Source organism: Ornithorhynchus anatinus, chromosome 9 (genome assembly GCF_004115215.2).
Source record: "Ornithorhynchus anatinus isolate Pmale09 chromosome 9, mOrnAna1.pri.v4, whole genome shotgun sequence".
NCBI classification, from domain to species: domain Eukaryota; kingdom Metazoa; phylum Chordata; class Mammalia; order Monotremata; family Ornithorhynchidae; genus Ornithorhynchus; species Ornithorhynchus anatinus.
The window spans coordinates 15,809,292-15,825,968 of NC_041736.1; the positions used below are offsets into that span (position 1 = coordinate 15,809,292).

At 40.1% G+C, this 16,677-nt stretch overlaps 2 protein-coding genes across 2 annotated transcripts; both read left to right on the top strand.

The window, feature by feature from the left end:
• The first annotated feature begins 1,653 nt into the window (after window positions 1–1,653).
• On the top strand, window positions 1,654–12,209 carry LOC100083421 (kelch-like protein 41). The gene is made up of 4 exons (XM_029072467.2): window positions 1,654–3,505; window positions 8,495–8,652; window positions 8,741–8,848; window positions 11,757–12,209. Exons 1-4 carry the CDS (start codon window positions 2,396–2,398, stop codon window positions 11,926–11,928), a joined length of 1,548 nt encoding a protein of 515 aa, XP_028928300.1. The 5' UTR covers window positions 1,654–2,395; the 3' UTR covers window positions 11,929–12,209.
• Window positions 12,210–12,714: 505 nt separating this feature from the next.
• On the top strand, window positions 12,715–15,509 carry LOC114814329 (kelch-like protein 41). The gene is given in 3 exon segments (XM_029072468.2): window positions 12,715–13,244; window positions 15,156–15,166; window positions 15,169–15,509. Coding segments are annotated over 3 exon segments (258 nt in total). The 5' UTR covers window positions 12,715–13,107; the 3' UTR covers window positions 15,279–15,509.
• Window positions 15,510–16,677: the final 1,168 nt, after the last annotated feature.

Below are 16,677 nucleotides of genomic sequence, written 5' to 3' on the forward strand. Positions count from 1 at the left end.
TGGAAAAGTTCTCTTCAGGTGTAAACCTGAATGAAAAAGAGAATTTGGATGTGAGGGCGGATCCTTTTACCCTCTTCTTTCTAGGACTGTGCATTCTTCAACCTGAAAGAATTAAGGTGAAAGATTGGGAAATTTAGGATCCCTTAAATCATAACATACTGGCTATTTCATAAAAGCAAGCGGAACAAAAGTAAACCCATTTTGCCCAGAAATTAATTACTGCATTGGCATCACTTGTAGGTACATAATAATAGGCTGACAATTCTCAGAGACGTGCCATATTTTAAATCATGCCTAAAACATTTTTTCTAAATACTGTTTTAAAAGGTAATGAACGTATCTCACTGAACTTGTACCTGCTACATAAGAAGCAGATGAATCAAAGGTATTTTATTATAAAACTGCTGACCTCTAAGGGATTAACCTCCTATGCAGTAGATTTGATTCTGACTCATTAGACCTTTTAAATGTCAAATGTTGGCGTGAAGGGAAAACTGAGTCACTTATTGTTTAGAATTGAAGAAGCAGCTGTTATGTTTTCTAGTGAGATAAACCTTCTACACTGCTATCTATAAATGGAAAAAGAGTCGACAAGCTCTTCTCAGCTGTTGTTTTAACAGCTGACAGTACCACTGCTAACACTGTGGTATGAAATGGATAAAAACACCTACTGGTCATTTGTAAGAACTTAAAATACATCTTTAAAATATTCAACTTTTATTTTTCATCCATTTAAGTCAAACAGTAATTAAAATGATCTTTGAAGCATAATTAATTTCAGGAAAATATGAGATTTGATTATGTACATTTATATACAATTACTTTTATAATCCATTTACAAGCCAAATCTCCCACACTGGCACATTTAATATAAAGATGGAAGTATTCTTCAACTAAGATGGGTAGTTTGTTTCAAGTTTGTAAATGGACCTGATTTGGTCCACATTTCTCCACTGGTACTGTTTGAGAAATAGTTCAAGATTGTACAGGTAAAGAAGGATTTACTATTATTGAAATTGTGTATTAATAATTATCTAAGTTATAAAAGCCACTGACAATATTCAGGTAGTAATAATTGTTAAGCACTTACTCTGTGACGGGCACTTACAAGCACACTGGGTGGGACACAACCCCTGTCCCACATGGAGTTCACAGTCTTAATCCCCATTTTAAAGATTAGATAACTGAGGCACAGATAAGTGAAGTGACTTGCCCAAGGTCACACAGCAGACAAGTGGTAGAGCCAGAATTAGAATCCAGGTCCCTCTGACTCCCAGGCCCATGCTTTATCCCCTAGACCACACTGCTTCTCTAATGCAAGACCACACTGCACATCTGGTTGCAATAATGCATTCCCCTGTACTGATCAATTGGGAAGTATAAAACAAGTCAGTGACACATCCCCTGACATCAAGAAGCAGCATGGTGTAGTGGATAGAGCACTGGCCTGGGAATCAGGTGGTCGGGGGTTCTAATCTTGGCTTTGCCACTTGTCTGCTGGGTGACCTTGGCAAGTCACTTCACTTCTCTGTGTCTCAGTTACCTCATCTAGAAAATGGGAATTGAGCCTGTGAGCCCCATATGGGCAAGTACTGTGTCCAACCCAATTTGCTTGTATCCACCCTAGTGCTTAGTACAGTGCCTGACACATAGTAAGCACTTAACAAATACCATAATCATTATTATAATCATCATTATTATTCCCTGCCCACAAGAAGTCTACATTGTAATGAAAGGTACGTATGCTGTAATACCATTGGAAAGTTTTTGGCTTGGATTTTTTTTTAACCAATTTTTAGTAATTAGATTTTTGTTTTAAACTGTTCTCTTTTCGGTAGAAACTCTGTAAAATTGTTTTAAATATTCTTTGTTATTTTCCCCTGGGTGAGTAACCAGAAGAGGTCAGAGCCAAAAGTAACTGATACAGAGACAGCTCTCCTATGAGCAATGCGCTGTTCATTTTGCCTGCCTAGCAATTTGCATACCACACAAAATTTTGAAGAAGCTTCTTTACCATTCTGATTTCTGTTAATCCCTGCGGAACAATTGTAGCTTTTAATTTACCTCCTCCCATTGCCTTTCTTAGCGTATTCCTTAATATGCATTTCACATGTTTTCCAGTTAATTTAAATGTCTCAGCTTGTAGCTTTTTTCTCTAGTGACTAAACTCGACAGTTGTTCCTTTCAATCCGTGACAGCTGCAAGAACAACTCTTCCTTCCAAAATGGCCATCCTAAATTCCAGGTTATAAGAGTCCGCAACTATATTTAGCCGGTGGGATTAAATTGCAAAGGCTTGAAGCTAGGCGAAGTACATTGATCTGCCTTTTTTACAGCTAGGACTGTGTGCTGAAAGGAGCTGAAGGTCTACGGATCCTTACCCAGGCTGTTCAAAAATGGATTCCCAGCGAGAACTCACTGAGGAGCTGCGTCTTTACCAATCCACCCTGCTTCAGGACGGTCTAAAGGATCTCTTGGATGAGAAGAAATTCATTGACTGCACCCTAAAAGCAGGTGACAAAAGTCTCCCTTGCCACAGATTGATTCTGTCAGCTTGTAGCCCGTATTTCCGTGAGTACTTCTTATCTGAAATCAGCGAGGATAAAAAAAAAGAGATGGTCCTCGATAACGTTGACCCCGCCCTGCTGGACTTGATAATCAAGTACTTGTATTCAGCTAGTATTGACCTCAACGACGGAAACGTGCAAGATATATTTGCCTTGGCCAGCCGCTTTCAGATTCCCTCAGTGTTCACCGTGTGTGTTTCCTACCTTCAAAAAAGACTGGCCCCGGGCAACTGCCTAGCCATCCTGAGATTAGGTCTTCTCCTTGACTGCCCAAGGTTGGCTCTGTCTGCCCGTGAATTTGTGTCAGATCGGTTTGTTCAGATTTGCAAGGAAGAAGACTTTATGCAACTCTCTCCCCAGGAACTGATCTCTGTAGTTTCCAATGACAGCTTAAATGTAGAAAAGGAAGAAGCGGTGTTTGAAGCGGTAATGAAATGGGTCCGAACAGACAAAGAAAATAGAGCCAAGAGCCTTGGGGAAGTGTTTGACTGCATCCGTTTCCGTCTTATGCCAGAAAAATATTTCAAAGATCATGTTGAGAAGGATGAGATCATTAAAAGTAACCCTGACCTCCAGAAAAAAATCAAAGTTCTGAAAGATGCCTTTGCAGGAAAACTTCCAGAACCTAGTAAAACCGCTAAGGAGGCAGGCTCAGGGGAGATGAACGGTGATGTGGGTGATGAAGATTTGCTTCCTGGGTACCTGAATGACATTCCCCGACATGGAATGTTTGTCAAAGACCTCATTCTTCTGATCAATGACACGGCGGCAGTGGCGTACGACCCCACCGAAAATGAGTGTTACCTTGCTGCGTTAGCCGAGCAGATTCCCAGAAATCATTCCAGCATCGTCACCAAACAAAATCAAGTGTTTGTTGTGGGAGGATTATACGTGGATGAAGAGAACAAGGATCAACCTTTACAGTCGTACTTCTTCCAGGTACCTCTTTATTTCTTTGGAGTCAGTGGCACATACTGCTAAATCCTAATTATTCGGGGGCTAAATACGTAGTTTTTTTTATGGTATTTGTTAAGCACTTACTATGTCCCAGGCACTGCACTAAGGACTGGGGTAGATACATGATAATCAGGTTGGAAACAGTCCCTATCTCACATGGGGCTCACAGTCTTAATCCCCATTTTACAGATGAGGTAACTGAGGCACAGAGAAGCTAAGTGATTTGCCCAAGGTCCCCATAGCAGACAAGTGGTGGAGCTAGGATTAGAACGCAGGTCCTCTGACTCCAGCCCTGTGCAATTTCCACTATTCCATGCTACTTCTCTTACTTGGTAGGTATCCAGTTTTTGTACTTTTCCTGACTCGTTTCCTGCCGTTGATTTTTTTATTGCTTCTTAGCACTCCTCCTGCCAGGGCAGGTTGGGACAAAAAGGGAAATGACCCTTTCGTCAGTCAGTATTGCTCCCTAGCAGCAGCTCTGGTAAAACGTTAGGAAGAAAGGAGACTTGAAAATTCTGGTTAAAATAGTAACCATGTTGTGGATTTCAATGACTATCCATATCTTCCATTAGCAGCCCTAGAGGGCCAGCGTTTTCAGTCTGCCTTTGTAATATCTTCCTTGATTGTGCTAAATTTAGACTAAAGGTATCTTTAGTTGAAGAATACTGGCCAAACTTTTCCTTAAATGAAAATGAAACATTAATGAAAATGAGATATTTATCCTTATCCCAGGTTTCCTGGAACCATTTGAGGGGAGGTAAAGAGAAGCAATGCATAGTAACCTTACACTGATATATTTGCCATGATAATCCTTTAGTCGTAATGAAGTGGCTGCTTTTGAAAATCCACCTATTTGGATCAGCTGGACATTGTATTACTCTTCTGGAAAAGTTGCCCATGTTTTCATTCATATTTAATACAGATTTTAGGATTTGGAAGCAGCGTGGCTCAGTGAAAAGAGCGTGGGCTTCGGAATCAGAGGTCATGGGTTCAACTCCCGGCTCTGCCACTTGTCAGCTGTGTGACTGTGGGCAAGTCACTTCACTTCTCTGGGCCTCAGTTACCTCATCTGTAAAATGGATGAGCCTCACGTGGGACCAACTGATTACCCTGTATCTGCCCCAGCGCTTAGAACAGTGCTCTGCACATAGTAAGCGCTTAACAAATACCAACATTATTATTCATTCTGTCACTTTTTGGCTCATAGTTATACCAATACTTGAGAATGGGTTTTATGAAGCAAAAGAAATATAAAAATATTTTGTGACAGCTTCCTACGATGATGGTAAGGTTCAGGAGGAATTGAAAAGAAGTCTTTCCTAGACTATACGGCAGTTGTCATATTTGGCTCAGACTAATTTACATGTTTGCAGTACATATATTTAGCAGTTTATGATGGAGCCAGTGGCTGAGGTTTAACCAGTACTACATACTTGACAAGTAAGTAGCTCATGAGAGTTTTTTTAGCTCATGTACTAATCCTGGCCTGGAGAGTCAGACACTTGAGCTGTAATGGCCAAAGATAAGTAAGTATCTCGGAGCGGCTTTCACAGTATGCTTTCTCGGGGGTGGAATTTTTGCAGTACTAATATAAAGTTTAAAATGGCAATATTGGAAATGGTAGTTATTTTCACCCTCAAATTCCCCCAGACCATTTTCCTGCTTCTTGATGCTGAAGTATCACAGAAAAACTTTTAATTTTAAGTGAAATATTTTATTTTCCAAATACATAAAACCTATAATTATCAATAGCTGAAATACAGGCAAAATAAGCAAATTCCTAACTTAAATTTATCTTTAAGGAATGACACTGTCTTTGGACAGTAAGCTCCTTGAGAGCAGGGATCATGTCTACCAAATCTGCTATAATGTAATAATAACGTTGGTATTTGTTAAGCGCTTACTATGTGCAGAGCACTGTTCTAAGCGCTGGGGTAGACACGGGGGAATCAGGTTGTCCCACGTGGGGCTCACAGTCTTAATCCCCATTTTACAGATGAGGTAACTGAGGCACAGAGAAGTTAAGTGACTTGCCCACAGTCACACAGCTGACAAGTGGCCGATCCGGAATTCGAACCCATGACCTCTGAGTCCAAAGCCTGTGCTTTTTCCACTGAGCCACGCTGCTTCCCTACTGAGCCACGCTGCTTCCCTAATGTACTCTCCCAAGTACTTAGTAAAGTGCTCTGCACACAGCAAGCGCTCAGTAAATACAATTGATTGATTAGCAAACTAAATCTCAAAGGCTATAGTCACAGTCTGAGAAATATGATGAAATCACAAACATATTACAGCCAATTTGAATGTCCACTAATTATGGTAAAGAATTGTATTCATAGACAAGGACCTGCATCTGGGAATCTGGGAGTCAGGTGACTTGGGTTCAAGTTCCAACTCTGCCACTGGCCTGTTGTAGGACTTTGGGCAGATCACTTAGCCTCTAGTGCCCTCATCTGTAAAATGGGGATAATATACTTGCTCTCCCTTCCATTTCGATGGTGAGCCCCTTGCAGGAAAGAGACTATGTCTGCTCTGATTATCTTGTGTCTACCCCGGCACTTGAGATATAGCAAGGGCTTATAAGTGGTTTTATTAAATTATATGGTCCATTTCATTTGGACTTAGTTATCTCTACACACCCTATCCTTTGTTCTTAGACCTTTTCTGGTTTTATCTTTTTTTTTAATTGTTTCTAGCCCCCTCTTTCAGTGGTTCTACATAACAGTCCAGCTACATTTTTAGCTTGCTGTTGCCACCCATTCCTCAGTGCTCGTGCAGGCCAAGAGGATGAAACAAAATGCCAAGCAAGAGAAACTTCATCCTAAAAGAACATTACAATCATCATTCCCAGGTTAAAATATCATTCATATTAGAATTTTTATATTTTATAAAACTGTGGTCGTTTAAGAAGGCCAAGTCTTCATTTTAAATCATAAGTAAATGTTAGTGTAGTAATTGCTATCTAAATTTAACTTAAATTTCATGAATTTTCATTTGAAGATATAAAAATTGTCTAGCTTACACAAGTGTATCAACTGAGTGGAAATGAACAAAAAAAAATCGGCTGAAGGGTTGATCTCCTGGAAATACTCATCATGGTTCGCCCTGGAGGCCTCTTAATCTCTCATCCACCTAACCTCCTCTGCTGGTCTGAATACTTTCATATTAGAGAAATAGCCATTAATTCCACTGTCATCATTCAGAAACCAGAATCTTTTATGTGTCGACAAAGATCTGTGAAAAGAGAAGAAGTAGGCTTGCCACTCTGATTTCTCTCTCTTGGAACAGAGTGAGTATGCCAACACTTTTATGCCTCAGCATTGTGAAGATTGTAAACTGAGGGAAAAAAAGCTTAAAATTTTTCCAAGGGCATATATTGGATCATCTGCCTCCATGGGTGAGCAGTTGGGCAAAATGGAAAATTAAAACTGCAGAGTGACAAGTACAAAAAAAAAAGGTCAGTGACAGCTTGCTAGAAACAAAGGGAGAAAATTGGAGATTGACATCCACCAAGAAAGAGAGAAGGAAACTTATAGAAATAAGGGGAAATTGTAGGGGATGTAAAATGGTGCCTATTCCCCAGCAGGACAGTCCATGGAAAGGGCTCCTGCATTTCCTAATGCAGCTGCCCCAAGCACTGACATAGAGGGTTTAGCTAGATGCATATAGGCCAGTAAAGATTTTTTTTTTACAGTATTTGTTAAGCACTTACTGTGTGTCAGGCACCACTCTAACCACTGGGGTAGGTAGAAGTTAATTGGACAGTGTCCTTTTCCTGCCTGGGGCTCACAGTCTAAGTAGGGAAATGAGGCCTAGAGAAATTAAGTGACTTGTCCAAGGTCACACAGCAAACCAGTGGCAGAGCTGGGATTAGAACCCAGGCCCTCTGACTCCCAGGCCTGTGCTCTTTCCACTAGGCCATGCCGAGCCCAAGATCAAAGAGCAGCTGTGGCAGATCCTTAGAATGGCTATTGATCTAGAAATGTGTGGCTATGATCAGGCAAGGCAATTTAAATTTGAACTTTTCACTCAAAATTTTTTTTCAAAACTCTTGATTTTAAAAGCTATCCTAGGAGCGCGGCTGCATTTTCATAGACTCTAATCCCAACTCTGCCATTTGCCTGCTGTGTGACCTTGGGCAAATCACTTAACTTCTCTGGGTCTCAGTTACCGCATCTGTAAAATAGGGATTGAGACTGTGAGCCCCACGTGGGACAAGGGCTGGGTACAATCCGATTTGCTTGTATCCACCCCAGTGCTTAGTACAGTGCCTGGCGTATAATAAGCGCTTAGCAGATACCATAGTTACTACATTATTTTCAAAATAAACAAGTAGGAAAGAAAGGAGATATCTCCTGAAAACTCCCTGATATGTACTTTTGTTGTTATCCAGTAGTTGTGCAGGAAGTGGAGATCAACAGCAGAAGGGACTGGGCTCACTTCTGCTCTACCCTGGCCTTCAGCTGGGGAAGTCCAGGGCTGGAAGAAGGATGGCTGGAGCCTGCAGCTCTACTATATGCTACTTATTTCCCTTATCTGTAATTTATTTTAATGTCTATCTCCTTAGACTGTAAGTTCCTTGGCAGGGATCGGAGACGCCAACTCTCTTGTAATATATTTTCCCGAGCTGTTAGTATAGTGTTCTGAACGCTGTCAATGCTCAATCAATACTTTTGCTGGATTGATTACTATGCAGTTTTCAACTGTTATCCTCCTCAGTCTCCAGGAAGGGATCCTGCTCAATTTTCAACAGTGGAGCAGTTGTAGTTTAATTTTAAAATGTTTTTGGTAATTTGTTGGTGCAAAGCTATGCTCTTGTAATTAGGTATGGAATGATTGATATGTAAGGTTTCTAAATATCTAAGTTTACCCTAAAATATAGGAAAAGCATGCTTAACAATCTCTCCTTGGTACACTTGTCAACTTCTACTGACCACTTCATAATTCTTTTTCTTTTATCAATCCTTTCAGCTTGATAACGTAGCATCTGAGTGGCTTGGCCTTCCACCTCTACCTTCTGCCAGATGTCTTTTCGGACTGGGAGAAGCAGATGACAAGATCTACGTAGTTGCCGGCAAAGACCTTCAGACTGAAGCATCACTGGATTCAGTATTAAGCTATGACCCTGTGTATGTTGGTGTTTCATTCAGGTTAAGTGAGCATGCTTAAAGGAGTTTATATTGAAGTTTCATAAATATTATTGTGTCCCAATTGCAGTGCTGTAAAATGGAGTGAAGTCAAAAAGCTTCCCATTAAGGTCTATGGCCATACCGTGATTTCACATAATGGAATGATATATTGCCTGGGTGGAAAGACAGATGACAAGTGAGTATCCGAATTCAATTCTCTTTTTTAACTTAGATACTAAGGACTGTCAAAAAGCCCTCTCATTTGCTGAGATGATAGTAACTGGCCCTTATTTAAAATGTTTTTGAGTTAAAATAGCAAAGAGTTGGGTTGTGTGGCATGACTTTCTCCTGATATGTTTTCCAGTCATTAGAGAGAACGAAAATGACAAAAGATATGTCAGCATTAACTGCAGTAGTTCTAAAAGAATCTGAAGATCTTAAAAACCAGGAAATTTGTTTTGAAGTTCCATTTAACCAAAAGTAGACTGCAGGTGAAATTCTGTGTTAAAAAATACATGTTAAAAATGTTTTGGTCATAAGTTTCAGTCAGGAATTAGGAGGAATTTGGAAGGGTGAGTTTGCCTCTGGAAAAAGTGGTCATTGAAGTAAATTAAGGAAAACATTTCCATGGGTAATTTTGCAGTTGGATTGGCTTTGTATAAGTCCTTCACTCAGTACCATAATGCTGTCTCGAGGGATCAAAAATGGATCCATGTATTTTTTCTATGCCAGTGAAGCAACTGAAGAAACCAGATGCTGGTGGGAGGTTTACAGGCTCCACTTTACTCCTCTCTCCCAATTAGCAGGGCATGTGGGGCGAGGGAGAAATGGCAAGAAGGAGCCTGGCAACCAGAGAGGCCGGGAGACATCAGGTAGAACAAACAAAAGTAATAATAATTTTTAATGGTATTTAAGTGCTATGGTATTATGTGCCAAGCACTATACTTAGTGCTGGGACATATATAAGATAATCAGATTGGACAGTCCTTATTCCTCATTTTACAGATGAGGTAACTGAGGCAGAGAAGTGACTTGCCCAACTGACACAGCAGACAGGTGGCAGAGGCAGGATTAGAACACAGGTCCTCTCACTTTCACTAGGCCATGCTGCTTTTCATTTTTTTAGGATTTTTTGCCTTCTCTAATAATTGTGGTATTTGTTAAGGGCTTACTCTGTGCCAGGCAATGTACTAGCGCTAGGGTGGATACAAGCAAATCAGGTTGGACACAGTCTGTGTCCCACATGGGGCTCACAGTCTCAATCCCCATTTTACAGATGTGACAACGGAGGCTCAGAGAAGTAAAGTGACTTGCCCAAGCTCACACAACAGATGAGTGTCAGAGCTGGGATTAGAACCCATGACCTTCTGACTCCCTGGCCCATTCTCTTTCTGCTACACCTTGGTGTTTTAAGCACTTTCTATATGCCAAACATTGTATTAAGTGTTGGGGTAGTTACAAGATTAGGCTCTTGCCTTAATTTAGCTGATAGTTGAAATTCACCACATTCAGTTACGGCCTCCTAGTCCCTAATCATTGAAATTGTGACCTTGTTACTGTGACTTGTTTGCAGAAATGACATATAAAGAAGAAAGATTAGAAATCACTTAGGTGTTAGCTGAACTATTCTAAGTACTTTTTCCTATAACACATAGATTTGAAATACGGTATTAAGAAGTGCGATGATTCCAGAAACATCATAGCCCTGCCAAAGGATTTAAAATTAATCCTGCACTTGCTTACTGTTGGGCAGTGATCAGGAAATTGATATGTCAGTGTGACATGCTGGATATGTCATGGTCACACTGGATATGTCAATATGAGCATAATAGCCTTGAAGATATGAGTCATGATGAAGAAAACCATCTGTTAATCTTTGAAATGAGCCAGGATCTAAAAGAAGGTATGGGATTACTTGAGTCACTCCCATAGGATTTAAAGAACATTACTTTGCTCCATGCTGTCATCCAGTCTAAGTTGAAAGTGATACCCCCTAGCCAAATATTACAAGTGATGCTTATTCTTATTCATGTTGACCCTTTTGAGAACATCTACCTAATTTACTCCCAGATTGCATTAAAGAATAAAAGTACTACGGATTTGGAGAAAAGAATTAGATTTCTCCGTATCAAAACACTGACATCCTTGAAATTCCTGATTTCCAAAACCAATATATGATTTCAAAATTTAAACACTTCATCTGCCTCTTTTTGTGTAAAAGGGCTGTATGTAACATCTCAATCGGCAGTGGGCAAAATCCCGCTACGGCCTGATTCACACCTGCCTGCAGACCAGATCCAGGCCAGCTCTTTGAGGCCTGGAAAAGACCTTCCTTTGCACATCTAGAGTTACTCTCCCCACCTTCAAAGTCTTATAGAAGGCATATCTCCTCCAAGAGGCCTTCCCTGACTTAAGCCCTCATTTCCTCTTCTCCCACTCCCTTGTGTTACCCTGACGTGCTCCCTTTGTTCCGCCAGCCCATTGCCCCCTCGGCCTCACAGTACTTTATGTACACATTCCATAATTTATATTAAAGTCTTTCACCCCTCTAGACTATAATCTTATTGTTGGCAGTGAATAATTCAGTTAAATTGTTGTGTTGTACTCTCCCAGGTGCTTAGTACAAGTGCCCACACACAGTAAGCACTCAGTTTAAGATCAGTGGATGGAAGCAGCTGCACCGTGGCAGCTCTGAGCTTGCCATAGATTATGACCAATCAGTACAGCCGAATGAGTATCTGGAGCACAAAAAAGTAAAATGTTTTGTCCAAAGTTGGTCAGTAAATTAGTAGGAAGGGCTGAGATTTTGAGTTTCAACAATGCCCAAGTTCCTAGATTTTAGCCACATCTTTTGGCTTCCAGTAATATGACCAGGCATCCTTCATCTTAAAGCAGTTCCTGTGTGCACAGTTAGGTGCTACTTTGGCAGGACCTCTGCCTAGCCATATGGATGCACATTTGAGATGAAAAAATGAACTATTCATGTTTTGCTGTAGCCATTCATAATATGCATTTCAAATGGAATGAATTTTTACTGGGTAAGTTAATGAGATGTAACAATTCAAGGAGACACTAGAAATACTTATTTTTTTTGATATTCCCAGGAAGTGTACCAACAGGGTATTTATCTACAATCCCAAGAAAGGAGACTGGAAAGATCTGGCCCCTATGAAAACCCCACGTTCCATGTTTGGTGTGGCCATCCACAAGGGCAAAATTGTGATTGCAGGAGGTGTCACTGAAGAAGGCCTTTCAGCTTCGGTAGAAGCTTTTTGATTTAGCCATATAAGTAAGTATTACAGCTGTGTTGATCTTGGGAATTACTGTATTTTTTATGTGGCTTCAACTGCCTTACGGCTAGTTGCTTATTGAAAACCATGGAACACAGATGCTGTTTAAAAAGTGGGAAAATCTACTGCATCTGTACCGTTGTATGCTCTGTCACCTGTTCTTTTATCAAGGAAGAAAGGTCTAGGCTGTTGCCCTACTTAATTCACTGGGATGTATTTTTTTAAAATTTGCATTTTACAGCTGTGTTGGTAATTCCTGAAATCGCTGACAAAGCCTTCATTTTCCTATTTGCCCTCCCTTCTGCATCACCTAGGCAATTGGATCTATACCTTTAAGCACTTGATATTCACCCCATTCCCTAGCCTCACAGAACTTAAGTACATATCCCCTGCCATATACCCTAGCTGTAATTTATTTTCATGCCTGTTTCCCCCTTTTCCTGTGGGAGAGTGTGTCTTCCAGCTCTATTGTATTGTACTCTCCCACATGCTTAGCCCGGTGCTCTGTATATAGTAAATACTCATAACTACATTCATACTATAGATACAGGTAAATAGGTGAATCTAGCTTATTTTATAAATTTAAATATTTGGATTTTTTAAAAGCAAAAAGCATTTCTCAAGCTCAGAGGGATTTTCTCTGAAAATCCATTCTTCCTATTGACTAATCGTTCAATCAGCATGCTAATTGCGCTTAATAAGAAAGCTAGCAGAAAAACTGCATTTTGTAGATAGTCACACCCAATAGCTTTCTTTCAAGCTTTCTCACTCCATGCCTGATCAGCATTAACAATTCTTTGTAATGTACTCTTGCAAAAGCTGAATTTTTAAGTTCAAATCCCACTTCCTAACTTTAGAGGAATATTTTTGTGAAACCAAGAAACCCCCAGGCTTGATTATGGAGCCTGTTTAATAGGATTTCTAGACCCAGAGAAACATCTGCCTCTAAAGACTTTAGCCTCATGCAGAAAGTAAGAGCTTTCTTTCTCAATGGGTTTAAATATTTTGGACAAGGACTGGAATTTCCAAAATTAATACTATTAATTCTTAGCTCCTCTTCTGATGGAATGTTTTCTGCCTATCCTCCTCTTTACATAATAACTTTGCTCACCTCCATTCTGAATTTTGCAAAGCATTGTTTTTCTCAATCCCTAGATGGGAAGTGATGCCTGAATTTCCTCAAGAGAGAAGTTCCATCAGTTTAGTCAGCATGGCTGGATCTCTTTATGCCATTGGAGGTTTTGCTATGATTCAACTCGAGTCCCAGGAATATGCACCCACTGAAGTCAATGACATATGGAAGTAAGTTCAATTTTTTTCCAATTTCCCAAACTACTAGTTAACATATGAAATATTGTCCTTTCATGAAGCAATAAAGTATATCTGTGAAATTCTGAGCAACAGCCTTTCAACCAGTAAATGATTCCTTGTGGCAGTGGTAAGCAAACTAAAATGGGGCTCTTCAGAAGTGTCACATTAGCTTAGTGGATGACACACACCTATGGGGGATCCCTTGTAATTTGTCACCTGGCAAGTGGCATTCCACCATCTTTGAGCAGCAGTGAAGTTGGGCTGGGAAGAGGTGAGTGGTATGAATTGGAGGTTTCTTTGTAGAGTTGCCTTTCAGGGGTTTTTCCCAGCATAACTACCTGCAGAAAAGCTACAGAGAAAATTAGGGAAGAACCTGGTGTGGGCTGGAATTGTCTCCCTTTATTCCTGAACTTTACTTTCCAAGCGCTCAGGTACAGTGGTCTGCACACAGTAAACACTCAATATGGTGGAATGAATGAATCTTTAAAGCCACAATCTGTCTCCCAGCTCACTTTCATCTAAGGTCAGTGGAGTATTCATTACCCCTTCTCGTGAGCCCTTTAGAGAGGCCATAATAGCTTTTTCCTCATGACACTGGGAAGTCGCTTCCAGAGAAACATGCATCTCTGTGTGAAATTCCCAATTCTAGAGAAAAACAGAAATCTGATGCAATTTAATTTCTTCATTTGTAGACTATGTTCCATAGTGCAAATAATCTCAGAGGAGGGGTGCATAAAAAAGTTTCATCTTCATCACTTACAGGGTGTACTGTACTAAGGGCTGGGGATACACTTTAAAAAAGACATGGTCCCTGTCCTCCAATCTACAAGCTAATCATTTCTGTTGGAGATCTGGAACATTAAAATTAATGACAAATATCCTGTGTGTTCTCAAGGGCTTTGCAGCATTTTTCCTCACTCCGATGATATTTTAGATTTTTAATTTGAGGATCATTCAGATGTTAATCTGATTTTAATAGAAAACAAGCACCAAAGGCCAGTAAGCTATCTTTAGATCAGAACCATGTGAACTTGTGGATAGACTTTTTTAAGCAGTAGAATGGAGTAAGGCTTGATTGTCTTTGCAAAGGCCACGTGAAATAAGCAGTTTAATCAATTATTCAAAGTAGTTCAGGATTTAAAAAAAATCAATTCTGCTACTGGAAGAAAGAATAGTTTTGAGTCTCCTCTTTCTTCATCTGCAAAGACTCTGCCTTTGCCTACTGTGGGCACTCAGCAAGGATCCTGTCCTTTTCCTCCACCAGTCTTCCAAGGGTCCATTACAGTGTTTTGCACACAGTAGGCACTCAATAAATACAGTAAAAATAGTAGTAGAGAATCATTTTTACTGGTGTAATTGTTTCCACTGTATAATTTCTCCACCCCCATTTTTGAGGCAAAAGTGTAAGTTTTTTAATATCACCTAATTCAAACATATTTATTGAGTGCTTTCTTTATGCAGAGCACTGTCGTAAGCAGTGATAGCATCTCACACTGTGGAGAAAGAGAAGGGTCAGAACATGATAAAATCACAGCCACAGGCTCGTGCCAGGGGAGGGAAGTTTCTGAAATGTGCAAACTCCCAGGGTAGAAAGAGAAGGAGATGTGTGTGTTGGGCCAGGGGGTTGTGAATTCACTAATTAAAACTTACAATGATCAAATATATTACTGAATAAGCAATATATGGATTAAAATTCATCATGCAAAATGGCTTAGTTGCTGGAGCCCAGAAGTACTCCCAGTTAAAAGACTACAGAATTAATGTCGAAATCTAAAAGAAGATCTCTCATTCAAAGAGTGGCATTTTTGAAGAAATTCAAGTATTGTTCTCAGTAGTACAGAAAGTCTAATAAAACCAGTAGTGCTGATTAGCTAAAAATATTTTAATTTTTCTCTCATTTAGATATGAAGACGATAAAAAGAATGGACTGGGATGTTGAAGGAGATCCGTTACGCCTCAGGAGCTAGCTGCCTTGCAACACGTTTAAATCTCTTCAAATTATCTAATTGTAGGCCAAAACAGTAACAAAATGTAAAGGAAAATGGGTATCTGGATTATGACTTTTTCATTGTTGGGTTTTAACAAAAAATTTACAGAAATTTAATAGAAATCTATTGTTAATGTGTTAGGTCTAAAACATTAGTAACTTTTGTATAGCTACTAAAATCAGTATTCCTGAAGGTAATAACCAGTTCATAATCAGTTAAGAGCAGATCTCTAATAGGAAATGGAAATAAAATAATTAAGTCTTCCTCAGTTATTGAGAATATTGATTTGATCTTTCAGCTACACAACTCTTCTAATGTTTTAACCAAGTACTTTTACATTCTCCTTTTTCACCATTAGGATGGAGAATGGAACAGTGACACATTATATAAAAATTTTAAGCTTTATCAGTATGAAAATCCTTAAAGTTTTCAAGATAACAGTAACGCTTTTAGCACAAACATGAAAGCCCTGGAACCAATTATTGTTGAAAATATTTACATTTTGCAGAATCCAGGCATAGAGTGTGCATGACATCAAAACAACCTGTTTAGTAGCCACTAAGAAATACCCCCTCCATCCCCCAAGGATGGCACTTGAGAGTTTCGTCCTCTTCCAGTCTCGACTAAAGAGAGGGATAATCAAGCAGAGGCATTACTCATTCCATTCCTAGCTTGGGCAGTGAGCTAGCGAGTGCGAAGGCATCTCCTACATGTCAAAACTCACTTGTGCTGGCAGCAGCGGTACGGGAGAGAGTTGAGGCCAAGACTCAAGTTTATGTGCGAAGAAGGCGATGGTAAACCACTTCTTATTTTATCAAGAAAACTCTTAATACACTACCAGAACGGCTGCAGATGGAGGTGGGGCGTTCTGGGAGAGATATGTCTGTGGATCGCTCTGGGGTCGGAAACTACTCGGACAACAAAAGACAAGAAATAACTTGTGGACTCAACTTGGAGATCACCCAAACCGTTTTACCTTCTGGGCAAAATTGGCAGTTGATCGAGGCCCACCACTGATATGGGGCAGGTGATGAAGTAGTAACAAGTGGTTGAATCAATGGATCATATTTATTGACCACTTACTGTGTGCAGAGCACTGTTCTCAGTGCTTGGGAGAGTACAGTACAACAGAGTTGGTATACACAGTCCCTGTCCACAAGGAGCTCAATGTCTAGAGGGGGTTAAAGAGGGAGCCCTGCCTTCTGGTTTTCTTTTTAAAATATGGCTAGGAGCAGCCTGGAAACCCTATTCAGTCAAAATGCATTTTTCCAATTAAGACACAGCCTTTGAGTGTCAGCCATTTAACAGCAAAGGCACTTGACAGTGGACTGAACTGTCTTCAGGTCCTATAGTTGCTCACGTGTACATTCCCAACGTGTCCGATCTTAAGTCTACCTCAGAAACCCGGTTATTTCTGCACTACCTGAGCATCTCCT